Source organism: Protobothrops mucrosquamatus, unplaced genomic scaffold (assembly GCF_001527695.2).
Source record: "Protobothrops mucrosquamatus isolate PMUCROS unplaced genomic scaffold, P.Mucros_1.0 scaffold_23, whole genome shotgun sequence".
NCBI lineage: Eukaryota > Metazoa > Chordata > Lepidosauria > Squamata > Viperidae > Protobothrops > Protobothrops mucrosquamatus.
This window is the reverse complement of record NW_015386099.1, coordinates 696902-710965: the sequence shown is the minus strand read 5'-3', so window position 1 is coordinate 710965 and position 14064 is coordinate 696902. Positions and strand designations below refer to the sequence as shown.

The 14064-nt window shown below is 41.5% G+C and overlaps 1 protein-coding gene and 1 non-coding gene across 2 annotated transcripts; both read right to left on the bottom strand.

Moving 5' to 3' along the window:
- Positions 1-308: 308 nt before the first annotated feature.
- Positions 309-450, bottom strand: LOC114923959. The gene has a single exon (XR_003810749.1). It is a non-coding gene; the product is annotated as a small nucleolar RNA SNORA16B/SNORA16A family (small nucleolar RNA).
- Positions 451-3420: 2970 nt separating this feature from the next.
- On the bottom strand, positions 3421-13800 carry TRNAU1AP (tRNA selenocysteine 1 associated protein 1). The gene is made up of 9 exons (XM_015832111.1): positions 13773-13800; positions 11889-11986; positions 10751-10850; positions 10071-10123; positions 7952-8083; positions 6272-6391; positions 5124-5286; positions 4940-4973; positions 3421-3933 (listed from the first exon to the last, which is right to left on the bottom strand). The coding sequence occupies exons 1-9, from the start codon at positions 13797-13799 to the stop codon at positions 3800-3802; spliced, it is 861 nt and encodes a 286-aa protein (XP_015687597.1). The 5' UTR covers position 13800; the 3' UTR covers positions 3421-3799.
- Between the last annotated feature and the right edge of the window lie 264 nt (positions 13801-14064).

Genomic DNA, 14064 nt, shown 5'->3' with positions numbered 1-14064 from the left:
GATTGTTTTTTAAATATTTCCAAGAAATTTTTTTTAACTATTTGCCAATTGAAGGAGAAACGTAATTCATTACTACACCAGGTTGTTTTAAAAAAAGGATTTGGGAAGATTACGTCCAAAACTATTACTATCTTTTATTTTTAATTTTGTTCTTGATATAACAAGAAGTTACAAAGTATTTTATCTGCAGTTTCTTTCCTTGATTGCAGTATATACATCATCTATAAAGTTAGCTCCTATAAATTCAGAACTCATGGTCTATGCTGCTTTGCCTTCAAACTACAAAATGCCATCAGTGAATATGAAAAACATGTATTTCCCCCAAAATGTTGCTGAAGAGTTATGGGAGAACAAACTAAACAGCGACCGTCAAAGAAAAATATTATTTTAGGCTCCTTTTTGACTGCATCAGCTACAGGTAAGACAGATGCAGCTTCGATAGGGCCATGTAAAAAAAATGCTCAACCTTCCTAGGTAAACCAGACAGGAAACACAAGATGAGCTAAATTACCTTATTGTAAGGCTACATTAACAGAATCTTGCAAGTCTGAAAATACAAACTTCCTCACCACTTTTAACAGCCTGATCCACTAGGATTTGGTCCTTCCTAAACATTGCTGGTTAGGTATCTGTTTACTGCTTTTTGACAATTTGTTTTATGCATGATTTAAAACAGCGTGTTGGCTGGGGAATTCTGGAAGTTGAAGTCCATGCATTTTCAAGTTGCCAAGTTTGAAAAACATGATTTAGATTGAACTTGAAAAATGTACTAGAATTCTGCATGCTGAAAAGCACCAGACACAGCAGCTGGAGAAGGTGGGAATCCAACACATTCAGTGTGGAAAGCTAGATTTGATCTCAAGGCCCAGCTGAGATATTAGCCCCTAGAACAGCATTTCTTAACCTTGGCAATTTTAAGATGTGTGGACTTCAGCTCCCAGAATTCCCCAGCCAGCATGGACTCCGTTAATGGAGATAGCAATGCCCATGAAGCAACCTGGTATAAATTCCCGGGAGTCTGGAAAAAAATCTTTTAATTGCACCACTTAAACTACATCCATAAAAACGTTAGAAACGGAAGCTGGCTGGAGGACTCTGTAGGCCTAATAGAAGAATCCCCTTTTGAAGACCTTTTCTATGAAAGGCAGGATTCTGCCAAACTAAATGGGCTCCCGCAGATTCTGAGATGAAAGGGGGGGGGGTGTCTGGACGACCTGCGAGACCGCACTCCTTTTAGTCTCCCACCGCCAAAGCAACACTGACACGGGAGGGAAGCACCATTCCCCACACAATTAGGGAATCTCGCGTGGGAGACAAATTGCAAGAAAGCGCCCAGACTCGAAACCAAGCCCCGGTGCCCGCTTGGCCGCATTTCCCTTCTTCCCTGGGATGGAGTACTCTCTTACTATGAAATTAAGCGGCTAAACAGGAATCGCTTCGAATTAATTAGGAGGATGGCGAGGGATGGAGACGTTTCGCCCCGCTACGAAAAAGGAGCCCTACTAACCTGCCTCTAGGTCGCCGAGCACGGAAAGAACGGGGAACTCGCCGACGTCGCCTTTTATAGCGCCTGTTAACGTCTAATTCGATTGGCTCCTTTCAAAAAAAGGAGTCCTGAAAGGGCTCTTGGGAAATGTAGTTTCTCCAAATCCACGTCAGGTCAGCAGGGCGAACACACTTTCAAGTTCTTATGAAAAGATTTTATTATATCAAACGAATGAACAAGGGGAAAAAATGGATAGGCTTATTTTGAACAATAATTATTAACATTGAAATTAAAGAGAGAACAACCCAGCTTGTTCCAACTGGGAAGGCACAAACAAAAGAGCTGTAAAATATTTGACCAAATGGCTTGGAAATCGAGTTTGCCTTTTTCTGCAAACAGAAAAAATAGACTTTTAGCAACACATTTCAACCATCCCTTGCTGAAAATCAGGTACAAAATTCCTGCACTGCCAATTCAATGGATTCCTGGTATCTTATACATGCTAGGGACCTATTCAAAATACGTATGCCTCCTTAGTATATATAGCCATACTTGTGGGTGTGTGGATTATCTCTAACTAGAGGAAATATTAAACTTAATATGTTGCCTAAAGCTGCCATTTTGTGTTCATGAAAACCAGAATTTGTAACCAAAGTGCAAAGAATATGTAGACTTAAAAAAAAATATTTTTTCCATGTTCCATCTACCCATCCCATTGTCTTTGTATCTAGACACAAATCAAATCTCAAATGTTCTGCTTGTGGATCAAATGTTTGAGATCTACAGCCTATCCACAATCCCGTGAAAGGTCGTGTATTCTGATTTTCAGATACAATATTACCTGATGTTTTTTTTAAAAAGAAATCATACAATTCATGTTTACTTGAATATTCCATTTCATAGGTACACCATTTTGACAGGTTATTCTTACCCGGTAAGACTTAGTGACTTGCATAAATTTCTCTAAATTTCTGAATTGGAAATAAACCCAATGTAAATGTTCACGTTTTCCTTTCCCTGCAGAAATGAACTAGGTGGACATCCACTGGAGACTTTAACACCTATTTGCTTATAGCAATTTTCCTTTAATCCTCACTACAATAAACGCAGTGTAGTCGTGGGAATCATCCTATTAACAATACAACTTGTACAGCAACAAGCAAAACACCTCAGGCTGATATGGCCTGTAATCCTATCTAGAGATACTAAAAATGCCAGTTTATAAAACTGGCCCAGCATTGCTCAAAGTGTCAAAATCCCTGCCCTTCTCTGCATCTTATAACAAAGATAATATATAAAGGACAGTATCTGTGTATTCAAAAGTGAGGGAAGCAACTTTTATTCTTCTTTGAACACAAGATTATTTATTCAATATAGTTGCCCATCTCAATCCAATTCACCTGTAATCAGACACTAGGAACTTCTGTCAATAATTACTGCATTTAGTTCATTATCTTCATATTAAGACTGACTTCAAATTGCACATCAGTGCAACTCATGAGTGAAATACCGGACCTCATTTGTGGACTTTTTTGCTCTTTTTTTTTCTAGTAGAATTCTGAAGTCCTAGGAAATTCTGTTGCATCCTTTCAGTGGCTCCCAATAAAGATATTATCCAACTATGGAGTACACAACTAAAATTTCTCTGATCACTTTAGACTCTTCATATTAAAATAAAATATTTGGTTGTTTTAACAGAAGTAGCCTCTACATGCTTCAAAATGCACAGTTTGTACCACTTTCAGAAACTGGTAAATATTTGTCCAAGTTATTCCATCTGCTCCCTCAAAGATTTTTTTTCCATACTGCGGTTTTGCTTCAAAATCATTTCTACAGAGTTTTTTTCAGCATATAAAAAGAAAGCGCTCATGGAACTGATCCATGAACCGACTCCTGATCCCATTTACCCTATGGAGAACACCAGATACCCCACCTTACTGTGTAAAAGATACTTTTTTATTATAGTTGGAATTAAGATTTCCCATCTTTTTTTATTTAGTTCATAAATTAGAACTTCTTGGCTAGGATAAACAAGTCTTGTCTTAGGATCAATAGGGTGGGAAGGGAGAAGAAATAAAACTAAGTCCCCAAGTTCTAATTTCATCTCAAATAAGTGACCACAATCCCCCTCTGCTACTATCTGCTGCTCCACGAGTCCAGGAAGAACCCAAAGCTGTTCTCTGCATCCTTGACTTGAGAATCTGGAGGAGAGAGAGGGACGAGTCCGTTTGCAGCTGCAACTTCCATACGCTTGGCAGGAATCCAAGGCCCACTGGCACACGGCTCGGAGGGAGCACATCAGCAACACGGCAATTATACAGCTTGGAGCTCTGAAGAAGCACTGTCCAAAGGCTGCCAATGGCATTCTATCAAGGCATCGTAGAGTTCTTCGCTCTGTTCCATAAACTGCTTGTTAGCTTCACTCACATCCATCTGGGGCATCGGATCTGCCAATGGAAGGAAGCCTACATGAGTGAATTTCGGAAGACATTTGTGTGAATGCTGAAATACAGAATTCTTCCTGGTTTGGGCTGTTGTATCTTGATTTAATAAGCTCCGATACCAATCAGAATTTTACTTGCACAGGCAACCTCTTTGAACAATCTACGAACCAGAACCTCAAACATTGGTTTAATGTTTTGTCCAAACTGGACGAAACAAAAAAGGACGATTAAGAAAGATTTCACTGAACTTAGTGCAAAGAGTCTGTGTAAATAAAATGCCTGACTATACAGCAACTGGGGAAATAAAGATACAGTTGTCAAAATTGGGCCATTCTCCATGTATTCATCTCAAGCACTGTAGCTTAGAAAATGATGGAGAGCTTTTTAATCCATTTGAGAGAAACTTTTGTTTCTCAAACTTTTGGAGTATAGTCTTAGGAGAGTTACATACATATAGCAATAGCACTTAGACTTATATACCGCTTCACAGCAGGGGTCCTCAACCTTGACAACTTTAAGACTTGTGGACTTCAACTCCCAGAATTCCTCAACCAGTCCACAAGTCTTAAAGTTGCCAAGGTTGGAAACCCCTGCTTTATAGCTCTCTCTAAGTGGTTTACAGAGTCAGCATATTGCCCCCAACAATCTGAGCCCTCAATTTACTAACCTGGGAAGGATGGAAGACTGAGTCAGGATCGAACTCCTGGCAGCAGGCAGAGTTAACCTGCAATACTGTATTCTAACTGTCACCACACAAGGATGATACAGCACAATCAAAAACACACTTTTGACCAACTGGGGTTTTCTTCCCACTAGCAGCTCTATATTTGTAAATGCAAATACTTGTTTGGATTAGCAAATCTATTTACTCATAATACATCTAGAGTATCCAATATTTCAATCTTTTCAAAGCTTTCTGCTGGCCCAGAAGTGATTTGGTTCGAATTGCCAAATTAGAAAAGGAAACTAATTTCTACTTCTAACGAGAAATTACAATAAGCAACCTTACCTTCTAATGCATCTTCACCCACTTCTTCATATGTCTGCAATAGTGAGAATTAAAAATTATAAAGGAATAAAAAAAATGTTTATTTAGAAACATTTAACACAAAGCTTTACGAAGACGTACATAAGATAAGGACTGCATAGACTTGATGTAAGGAATAATAATGCCTAGAAATGTTTATTCTCACCTGCATGGTACTCTGCGTGTAACCATATTGTGGGTAGCTGTAGCTGTAACTGCCGGTGTTTTGATCATATCCCCAATGGGCATAGTAATTCTGATATTGCTGGTAGTATTGGTTATAGTTATAGTTGTACATCTGATTGTACTCCACCATCTTCAGCCGGTTACTTGGAAAAGAAACAAGGGTGGGAAATAAAGAGAGAGTCACTGACAAGGATTCTATAACATTTCTAAACAAAATTTAATCTATGATAAAAATCCTGAATCTGCACTCATGTCATTCCAAGGCCATCAAATCTATATATTACTAAAAACTCTGTCTGTTTGTAACCTTCAATTGGGTAAAACTGTGCATCATAAGGCAATGATTTTTGAATCAAGGTACCTCAAATGGGCTAACTTAAAAGTTTGTATCCAAAATCTGGGACTCAGGCCTCTAAAGGAAAGGAAATTTAAGGACCTTCAGACCAGTTGTATTGGTGAAGTTGTGCTCCTTGCTGGCTTCCCACAAGCAAACTCAATAGGGAAGCTGATAGGAAGTCAGAACTTGTTCCCACTGCTTTTTTGTCCACCTGCGGTCATTCTGTTTATTTGTTTAGGTAAGGAAATATTACTGAAACAATGACCCAATGGGCCACAGGTTGTCTAGTAAATCATAACTGTATTCTGCTGAATAGTGTTTGTGGCAGCTTTATTGACTGCATCTCATTATCTTAGGAATAGGGAAGCTGTGACACTCCACATGGGCTGAACTATAGCTCTCAGCATCTTCAGCGTAAGACCAGGTTGGCTGGCATTGCTTGGGAGTTTGTAACACCTGGAAGCCCACAGGTTGCCTGAATTTCTACTAAGGCAGGCATGTCAAACTCGCGACATCACGTGACATCGCGTGACATATCGCGACTTTTTTCCCATTGCCGGCAATGGGGTGGGCGCAGTTTCAGTATGATGCATCCAGCCCGCGTACTAAGGCTTTCAGTCATGTTTATAAGGTAGCTCTACAAGGAATCCACCCTTAAATTAATGTACTTATCTAAAACTTTTTAGATCTTTTAGGAAGTCATCATGGCTTCCAACATAAGGGCAGAATCATAGTGTATGACCCAAACAAGTGGCACTGTTGAATTAAGCCCACCTTCCATCTATACTTACGCTTTTGGTATGGCAACGCTCAAGCGTATCGGCTTAGAACCAAGGCCAACAGCTCCCTGGCACTCTACCAGTGCTCTTTTTTGCTCCAATTCATCTGAGAATTTCACAAAACCATAGCCTCTGTAAAAACACAGAATAAGCAAGGAAGGTAAAAGGGAAGGCAAACTTGCATGGAGTCTATGTAGAGATTCCCAATCATGCAGGTCATGGTAAGCTTGCACCTTCTAAGATCTAGCGGAACTTTCTGAAGTGCTGTTGGCTTGTTTGTCACACTCATTTTACTGAACCATTCCTCAAAAAAAAAACAACCTGGAAATTTTATGGTGCTTAATTTAGTAGGTTTAATTCATTAAGAGTATAAAAGGGAACATACGCTCCCTGGAGGCCAGGGGCACGAGTCCCTAGAAACCTTCAAAACATGTTTTCAACTTATACTTGATATAACACAGAGGGAAAATTACAAAATGTCTATTTAGAGAATCATATTTATTACATTAACATTTAATGACACTGTCTTGGTTTTTCACTGCAAATTGTCAGGATTATTCTCTTCTAGCTTTCTTTTATAAAGGCTGACAAGATTCCCTCTATGAGGCATGCAAGAGTTCTGTTAGTCTAGACCAGGGGTAGGCAACCTTGGCTGTTTTATGACTCGTGGACTTCAACTCCCAGAATTCCTGAGTCAGCATACCTGGTCTAGACCTGAGGTGGGGAGCATGGCTGGCTCAGGAATTGTGGGAGCTGAAGTCCACAAGTCATAAAAGAGCCATCGTTCCTCACCCCTGGTCTAAACCAAAGATGGGGGGGACCTAGGACCTCTATTCCATTTGGCATGGTTTCCTTTAGGTAAAAGAGGGCCTTCACTCTATAGAAATGTTGTAGAGCTATCCTGTGCCGGTAATCCTTGACTTACGATCACAACTGAGCCCAAAATTTCCATCGATAAGCAAGACAGTTGTTAATTGAATCGTGACCCATTTTCTAACCTTTTTACACATGGTTGTTAAGTGAATCACTATGATTGTTAAGTGAATCATGCGGTCATTAAGCAAACCTGGCTTTCCCATTGATTTTGCATGTAAGAAGCTCCCTAGGAAAGTTGCAAAGGACAATTCCAGGACCGCAGGATGCTGCAACCATTGTAAATACATGCCAGTTGCCAAGCAACCAAAATTTGATCACGTGACTGCGGAGATGCGGTCATCAGTGTAAGAACTGGTCAGAAGTCACTTTTTTTCAGTGCATTTGTAACTTTGAACAGTCATGAAACAAATGGCTGTAAGTTGCAGACTACCTACACTAAGTGAAGATACACGAAAGAATAACTGCAAATGTTCTGAATAAAATAATCTGTGCACTGGGATGGATGCTGGCAGGTTATTATAACTCTGTTGGGCCACTGCAATGAATAAGCCTTCATCACACAATTCAGAGAGACATCTACCATAATAAATATAAAAGTTAAGAGATAATAGTTTACACTGGACAGATAAACTACAGAGGCATCAACACTTTTACACATCTCTTACCTCCATGCCCTGGATTAGCATCTTAATATTAATTACAGAATAGCATAGAACTCCAGCTAAATCTTTTCAGATTTGTCTTACACAAAGACAGCTTTGCTTCATCCATTGCAAAACAGGAGGAAACAATGCAAAGCACGTTAGAAAAGCTTACTTGGAAACGCCCGTCTGATCCACGACCACTTTTCCACCCCGACATGATGGGTATACTTTTACAAAAAATTCATATATCATCCCGTCATCAACATCAGGGGAAAGATCCCCAACAAAGAGGGAATACTCTGGGCTGTGGAAAGAAAATAGAGAAAGAATAGGAATTGTCCAGAGGCAGCCGTCAACAAAACTCAGTTAGCATCTGTGAATTATTTTTAGGAGATCAGCCAGGAATGTTCAAATTTGGTGGGGGTGGGCGCAATGGGTCTGCCAGTGGTGGCATTTTTGCAGAATGATTACAGAGCTTCAACATATCCCAGCCCTAAAAAGGCAGCTGTGAGGTTTATAACCAGTCAAAACACTGAGAAAGCTTTAATATTCAATCATATTTAACACCATCAAGCCACCCTCCTTGAAAATCTGCTCACATTCTTGGAAATAAAAGTGCTGCTGGAGGCTGGTGTTTTGCTTTGCTGGAGGTTAGTTCCTAACCAGCTTTTTTTAAAGAGAATTTTGAAGTATTTAAGAATTCAGGCCAAAGAATCTGGTAGGTAGGAGATAAATGCATATAGTGCCCTCTGTAGTAAAAATAGGAAACTACAGGGAAGGAAGACTAAAAATGAATTAAACCCTATTTTAACCGGTGTGCCATAATTTTAAACTTTCTCTTTAAAAATGCAGCAGGAGGCTGTTTTCTTCTTTCTTTTCAAGAATATCAATGATAGTTGTAACCTGTAGTTGTGCTCAATCTAACCAAAACTTTTAAGCCAGTATTTCTCAACCTCGACTTTAATTTCCGGCGTTTTTGCTTCCTAGGGAATTCTGGGAGTTGAAGTCCACAAGTCATAAAAGGGCCAAGTTTGAAAACTTAAGGTTGCCAACATCAAGAAACACTGCTTTAAGCAACTGCTTAATTTCATTTTACATTTCTCCTGGCTCTCGATATCTCCAAATACCTATTCAGAAATATACATAAGGAAAAAGGGCTACATTTATTTAGACACTTGGGTGAAAAATATGCTGAAAAGTTCTCTTTGTGAATTTTCTTAGGGCAAACACCTCCCTTTGAATACCCTTTAGTTTTCAGTGTAAGTTGGAACTGTACCCATGCGGTATCAAGGAGCTTTGTACCATCTGCTCTTCTGTGATAAGCAGAACTCCCAACAACTTTTCAAGATCTGCCATAAGTTCTTATGTTTTATTATAGAAAGTTTCACTACGTCCTCTATCGTAGTTAACTTCTGAACATTAAATGATAATAATTTTAATAACAAGATATGGAAGCTATGTTCATGTTCCTAAGCCAGGGGTATCAAACTCACCGCATCACATGATGTGTCATGACGTATTGCAACTTTCCCCCCCTTACCGGAGCTGGGATGAGCATGGCTTCTGTGTGATGCATCCAGCCCAGGGGCCGGCAGTTTGACACCCCTGTCCTAAGCATTTCACTGAATGACAGTCTTTAATAATACCAGAAAAAACCATGAACAGGGTTCCAAATGCTTTTACAGTTAATAGTAACAGCCTCAAAGTTTATTGCTGTTTCCACCACCCCACACCACCCAAATATAATCTAGGCTACTACTTCTCAAACTTAGCAACTTTAAGATGTGTGGACTTCAACTCCCAGAATTCCCTAATCAACCTTTTCTCCAGTTTGGAAAATCCATTTACTTTCCTAGAAGAATGGAATGGCTTTGGCATGGCACTGCTTTTCAATGGACTAAAACACGCGTGAACTAAGGGCTCAGTTCTTTGGAATGCAGGCTGTTGGTGCCATTAAAACTTAATAGTTTGCAGAGTTTGAAAGGTGCCACAATCCTATTTTCTGCTTTAGCTAAGAAAGTGATTGCTGAGGCTATCAGTTAATGAGTAATATGCACCCACAGTAACCACTGCACTGGATAATAGCAGAGTTAGCAACATAAGCTGGAAAAATATGTTGTACAACTGCCAGGGAATTTTCATCCACCAGCAGTACCACATAACCCCACTGCTTGGGACACTTGTGTGAGGATTGCTCTTCAGGATTTTCTTAGGAAAAATAAGCTGAACATCACACTGGAGCCCCATAAAAGATAAGAACATGGAAATGCTTCTCTTAGAGTTTAGCTTACCTGTTATCAGGCTGCTTCCCATATGTGGCATAGTTTAATTTAAAGCGCTTTGTCTGAAATACAAAGTAAAGATGCAAAAACACATTTTAAACATGACAGTTTAAGGGAAATAACAACTACAGAGTTTTAAAAAGTAACTTGAGTTTTGCTACACTGTGATTTGGAATACTCATATATATTTGTACAGATTGAAACATGTTACTGTGATAAGCACCTTCCCTTACTATTCTGATTACTTTAATGGACCTAAACACATAACACCATCTTGTGCAGCAAGATGGGTGCTGGGTGACCTTGAGGCAATCACCAGGAGACTGTGAGTTCTAGTCCCACCTTAGGAATGAATATTGGCTAAGTGATTTGGGGTTAATTATCAAGAGACTCTGAGTTCTAATCCTGTTTAGGCATGAAAGCCACTTTGAGTTGACCAATACACAAAGAAGGCAGGATAAAATATTTATATCTTGCCTTCATTATTTTTATACATTACTCAAATAATTCAAGATGGGGAACATACTAATACCCCTTCCTCTCCCTATTTTTCCCACAACCCCAGGAGGTGGGTTGGGCTGAGAAAGTGTGATGATAATTTAGAAATTCTAATGACTTAAGTGGGGCTCCCTCACAAATGTGGGTGCTTAGGATTTAGGTTGGCTTTTCAGATGAGCTCCTTTACTTACAGGGGTGGCACCAGGAAGGGGCTTCCCGTTGATTTTATGTAAACATTTCTCTGCTGTGGCCAGATCGGCAAATTCTACAAAGCAATAGCCTGCTGGAATCCTGGAAGGAGAAAAACAGGTCATTCATTGCCTGTGTTTGTGCAGGCCAGTGAAAAATGTTGTGGAGAATAATGCTACCAATGTTTACTAGCCACAATAGCTATATATTACCTCCGGTGTCAAGGCAGTACGCCTCTCAAATCCCAGTTGCTGGAAAACACTAGCAGGAGGGCGCTATTGCTCTCATGTCCTGCTTATGAGTTTCCCAGAGGTATCCCCTTGGCCACTGTGGGAACAGAATGCTGGGCTAGATAGGCCTTTGGTCTGATCCAGCATAATTCTTCTTTATGTTCTGTTTTACTGCAAAGTGAGAGATCAGGACTTGGCAATCATATCTCAAACAACGTGTCAATTATGTTCTGCAAGAGAGGCCATAGAGATGGCGACCAGGATGACAGCTTTTCCAGTAGTGGCAACCTGTTTACAGAGTGATGTTCTCAAGACAAATTAAGGCGGCATTCATATAGATACCAGACTGAAATTACATGCACTTGAAAAGGAATCATTCATCATCTGTCTCTTGATTGCTTTAACAATTTTGGCAGAAAGGTTTTGGGGGTGCTCCCATTCTTAGAAAGGACTAGGAGAGGGAGCTACAATCAATCAGTGAAGAAGACTGATCTGATGGACTGACTCTGGATAAGCATTAGGATTAATTAGCAGGGGATCACTTTATAGATGCCCCAAAGTCATAACATGGCTTGTTTAATTTTAGCCTAATGTGGAATAGGAACCATAATATACTATAGTTTATGCTTCACATAGCAGTTACAATATAGTGGCTTATTCAATAAACCAGTGGTCTAGCGCAAGGTAGGAATTAAAGCAGTATCCAAGTCACACAATCTATACATGGGTTTAAAATAACCTCTCCTTCCCACCAAAATATATGTACATCAATAGCCAATAAATGAAAAACAACCCAACAATCTATTCTGAATATGCACATCAACAGCTAATAAATAAAAAACAAGCAAATAACCCCATCAATCTATTCTGAATATACACAATAGCCAATACATAAAAAATAAATCAATACCCTGTCAATCTATTCCGAATTATCTTCACACTCAAAACTAGTTGTCCCATAGTAGCAAAAGCTCTTGAAATGAAGTTCTCATCCATATAGGGCTCCAGCTAGAGAGAGAAAGAGAGAAAAAAAATAAGACAAGAGTAACATAATGCAGCAACAATAAGAATGATATAATTAAATGCCATTTAAGAGATGCTGCTTGAATCTTCTTGCCTGCAGGAGGCTATCTAAAGTTATCCAGGAGTACACCTGTTATTAGAACAAGCTTCCTGAAATGAAGCTGCTAAACTCTTTGAAGAAAGGGAAAGTGAAGATGCAGTAGTTTTCACATTTCCATACTGTCAAAACATAGCTCCAAGCAAATCAAATCAAATATAGTGGAATGATGGAAGACCCAAGACATCTGCATGGTCCTCTACTTTGTTAAGCATGAAAACATTTCAATGATAGCTAAACCATCCACAACAGAGATAAATTTCTCTACCTTTGTGTATGTCTTTTAAAAAATATCTAAAAGCAAGGGAATCATGTAGCCTGTCTCTGTTCCATGAAACAGTCCGTCAGTATTATAAACCACTACTGAAATTAAAACTTAACATGTGTTACTGAAATAAAATCCTTCTTCCTTTGTTGATTTCTTTACTTCCTGTTCCTTTTGCATCCCTATTTGAAACTGAACATGAAAGAGCTCCGTGCTACCTTGAAATTGAACACATTTATGTTGGCATTCGTGGGCCACCTCCCTCATTTCAAAGGCACAAAATGTTACTCAAAATTAGAGAGCCGTAGGTGGAGGAGACTACAAACAGGATTACTTCAGGATAGCACTCTATGCATTTGATGGAAATTGACAGATGGAAATTTGGTCAATGTGCAGATTTTCTAAGCGTTGTCCAAGAGTTTTTGGTATGGCACCCAGTATGTTGATTGCACTGGGACTATCATGGTCTATTATTACTACTTAAATGTATTATGGTAGAGATCCAGATACTAGTTAAAGTATCAGACTAGAAGCAGAAGACATGGGCACAGGGCAGGTGGGTGACCTTGGGCCAGGCATTTTCTCTCAGCCCCAGCAAGGAGGCAATGGCAAACCACTTCTGAAAAAACCTTGCCAAGCAAACTGCAGGGACTAGTCCAGGAGTCAATACTGACTTGAAGACACACATATAGATATACGTGTCTCAGAACAGAATAGAATAACAAAGTTGGAAGCAACATTGAAGGTCTTCTACTCCAACCCCCTGCTCAAGCAGGAGACCCTATACCATTCCAGACAAGTGGCTGTCCATCCTCTTCTTAAAAGCCGCCAGTGATGGAGCACCCACATCATTATGGCCACCCCTTTCCAGAAGACTCTGGGCTTACGACACCCCCCCCCCCAAATCAAAAGCCACAGCAAAGTCCAGGCAGCAGGACAAAGCAACCCTGCCGCTGGGAGCCATCAAAAGCCCACCGGCTCTCCCGGTCTGGGAGCAGAGCCAGGACTTGGGGGTCTCCAAGACACCCCCCCAGAGGGGCGCCGTCTGGATCTCGAGGGGAGGGGGCGCTTCTCATTCTTTCTCAAGAACCAACCACCCAGCGAGGGGGAACTTCTGGCACTTCACGACTCCGGAGGGCAGCGAGCCCCATCTCCGCCTGGATCCGCGAGGAATCCCTCCTCAGCCTCAGACCCTCCCGAAGAGGGTCTCCTCGCATCCAGCCCCTCGGCGACCTGCGCGGGCCCCGCTGGCGGCACCCTCGGCTCCCGCCCCGAGGAGAGGCCCGGGGAGCGAGCACTCAGCGCAAGCTCTCTTCCCGCCAGAAGGTTCCCGGGAGGCGGCGGTCTGGTCAGCCGGGCACCCGCCCCCCCCAACCCACCCGCGGCTCAGCCCCGCCGCCGCCACTCACGTCTCCCATCCACAGGCTGGCGGCCATGCTGCTCTCGCCGCTCCAGGGCGCCCGGGCTGAGGGGCGGGCGACGGGGAAGCCTGCCCCGCTCAACCCCGCCGCCGCCGCTTCACCGCGCTTCCGCGCCCCCTCCTCGCTTTCTCCGTCGGCGCGAGCCCTCTCCCCCTCCCCCCCTCCCGCGCGTCTCGGCGAGAGGCGGAAGAAGGCCGGAGCGGCGGCAGGGCCCCCTCGGCGTTGCGCACAGCGGCCCCTGACGTTGCGGAGGAGTCGCTGCACAGCCTGTGCTCCGGAG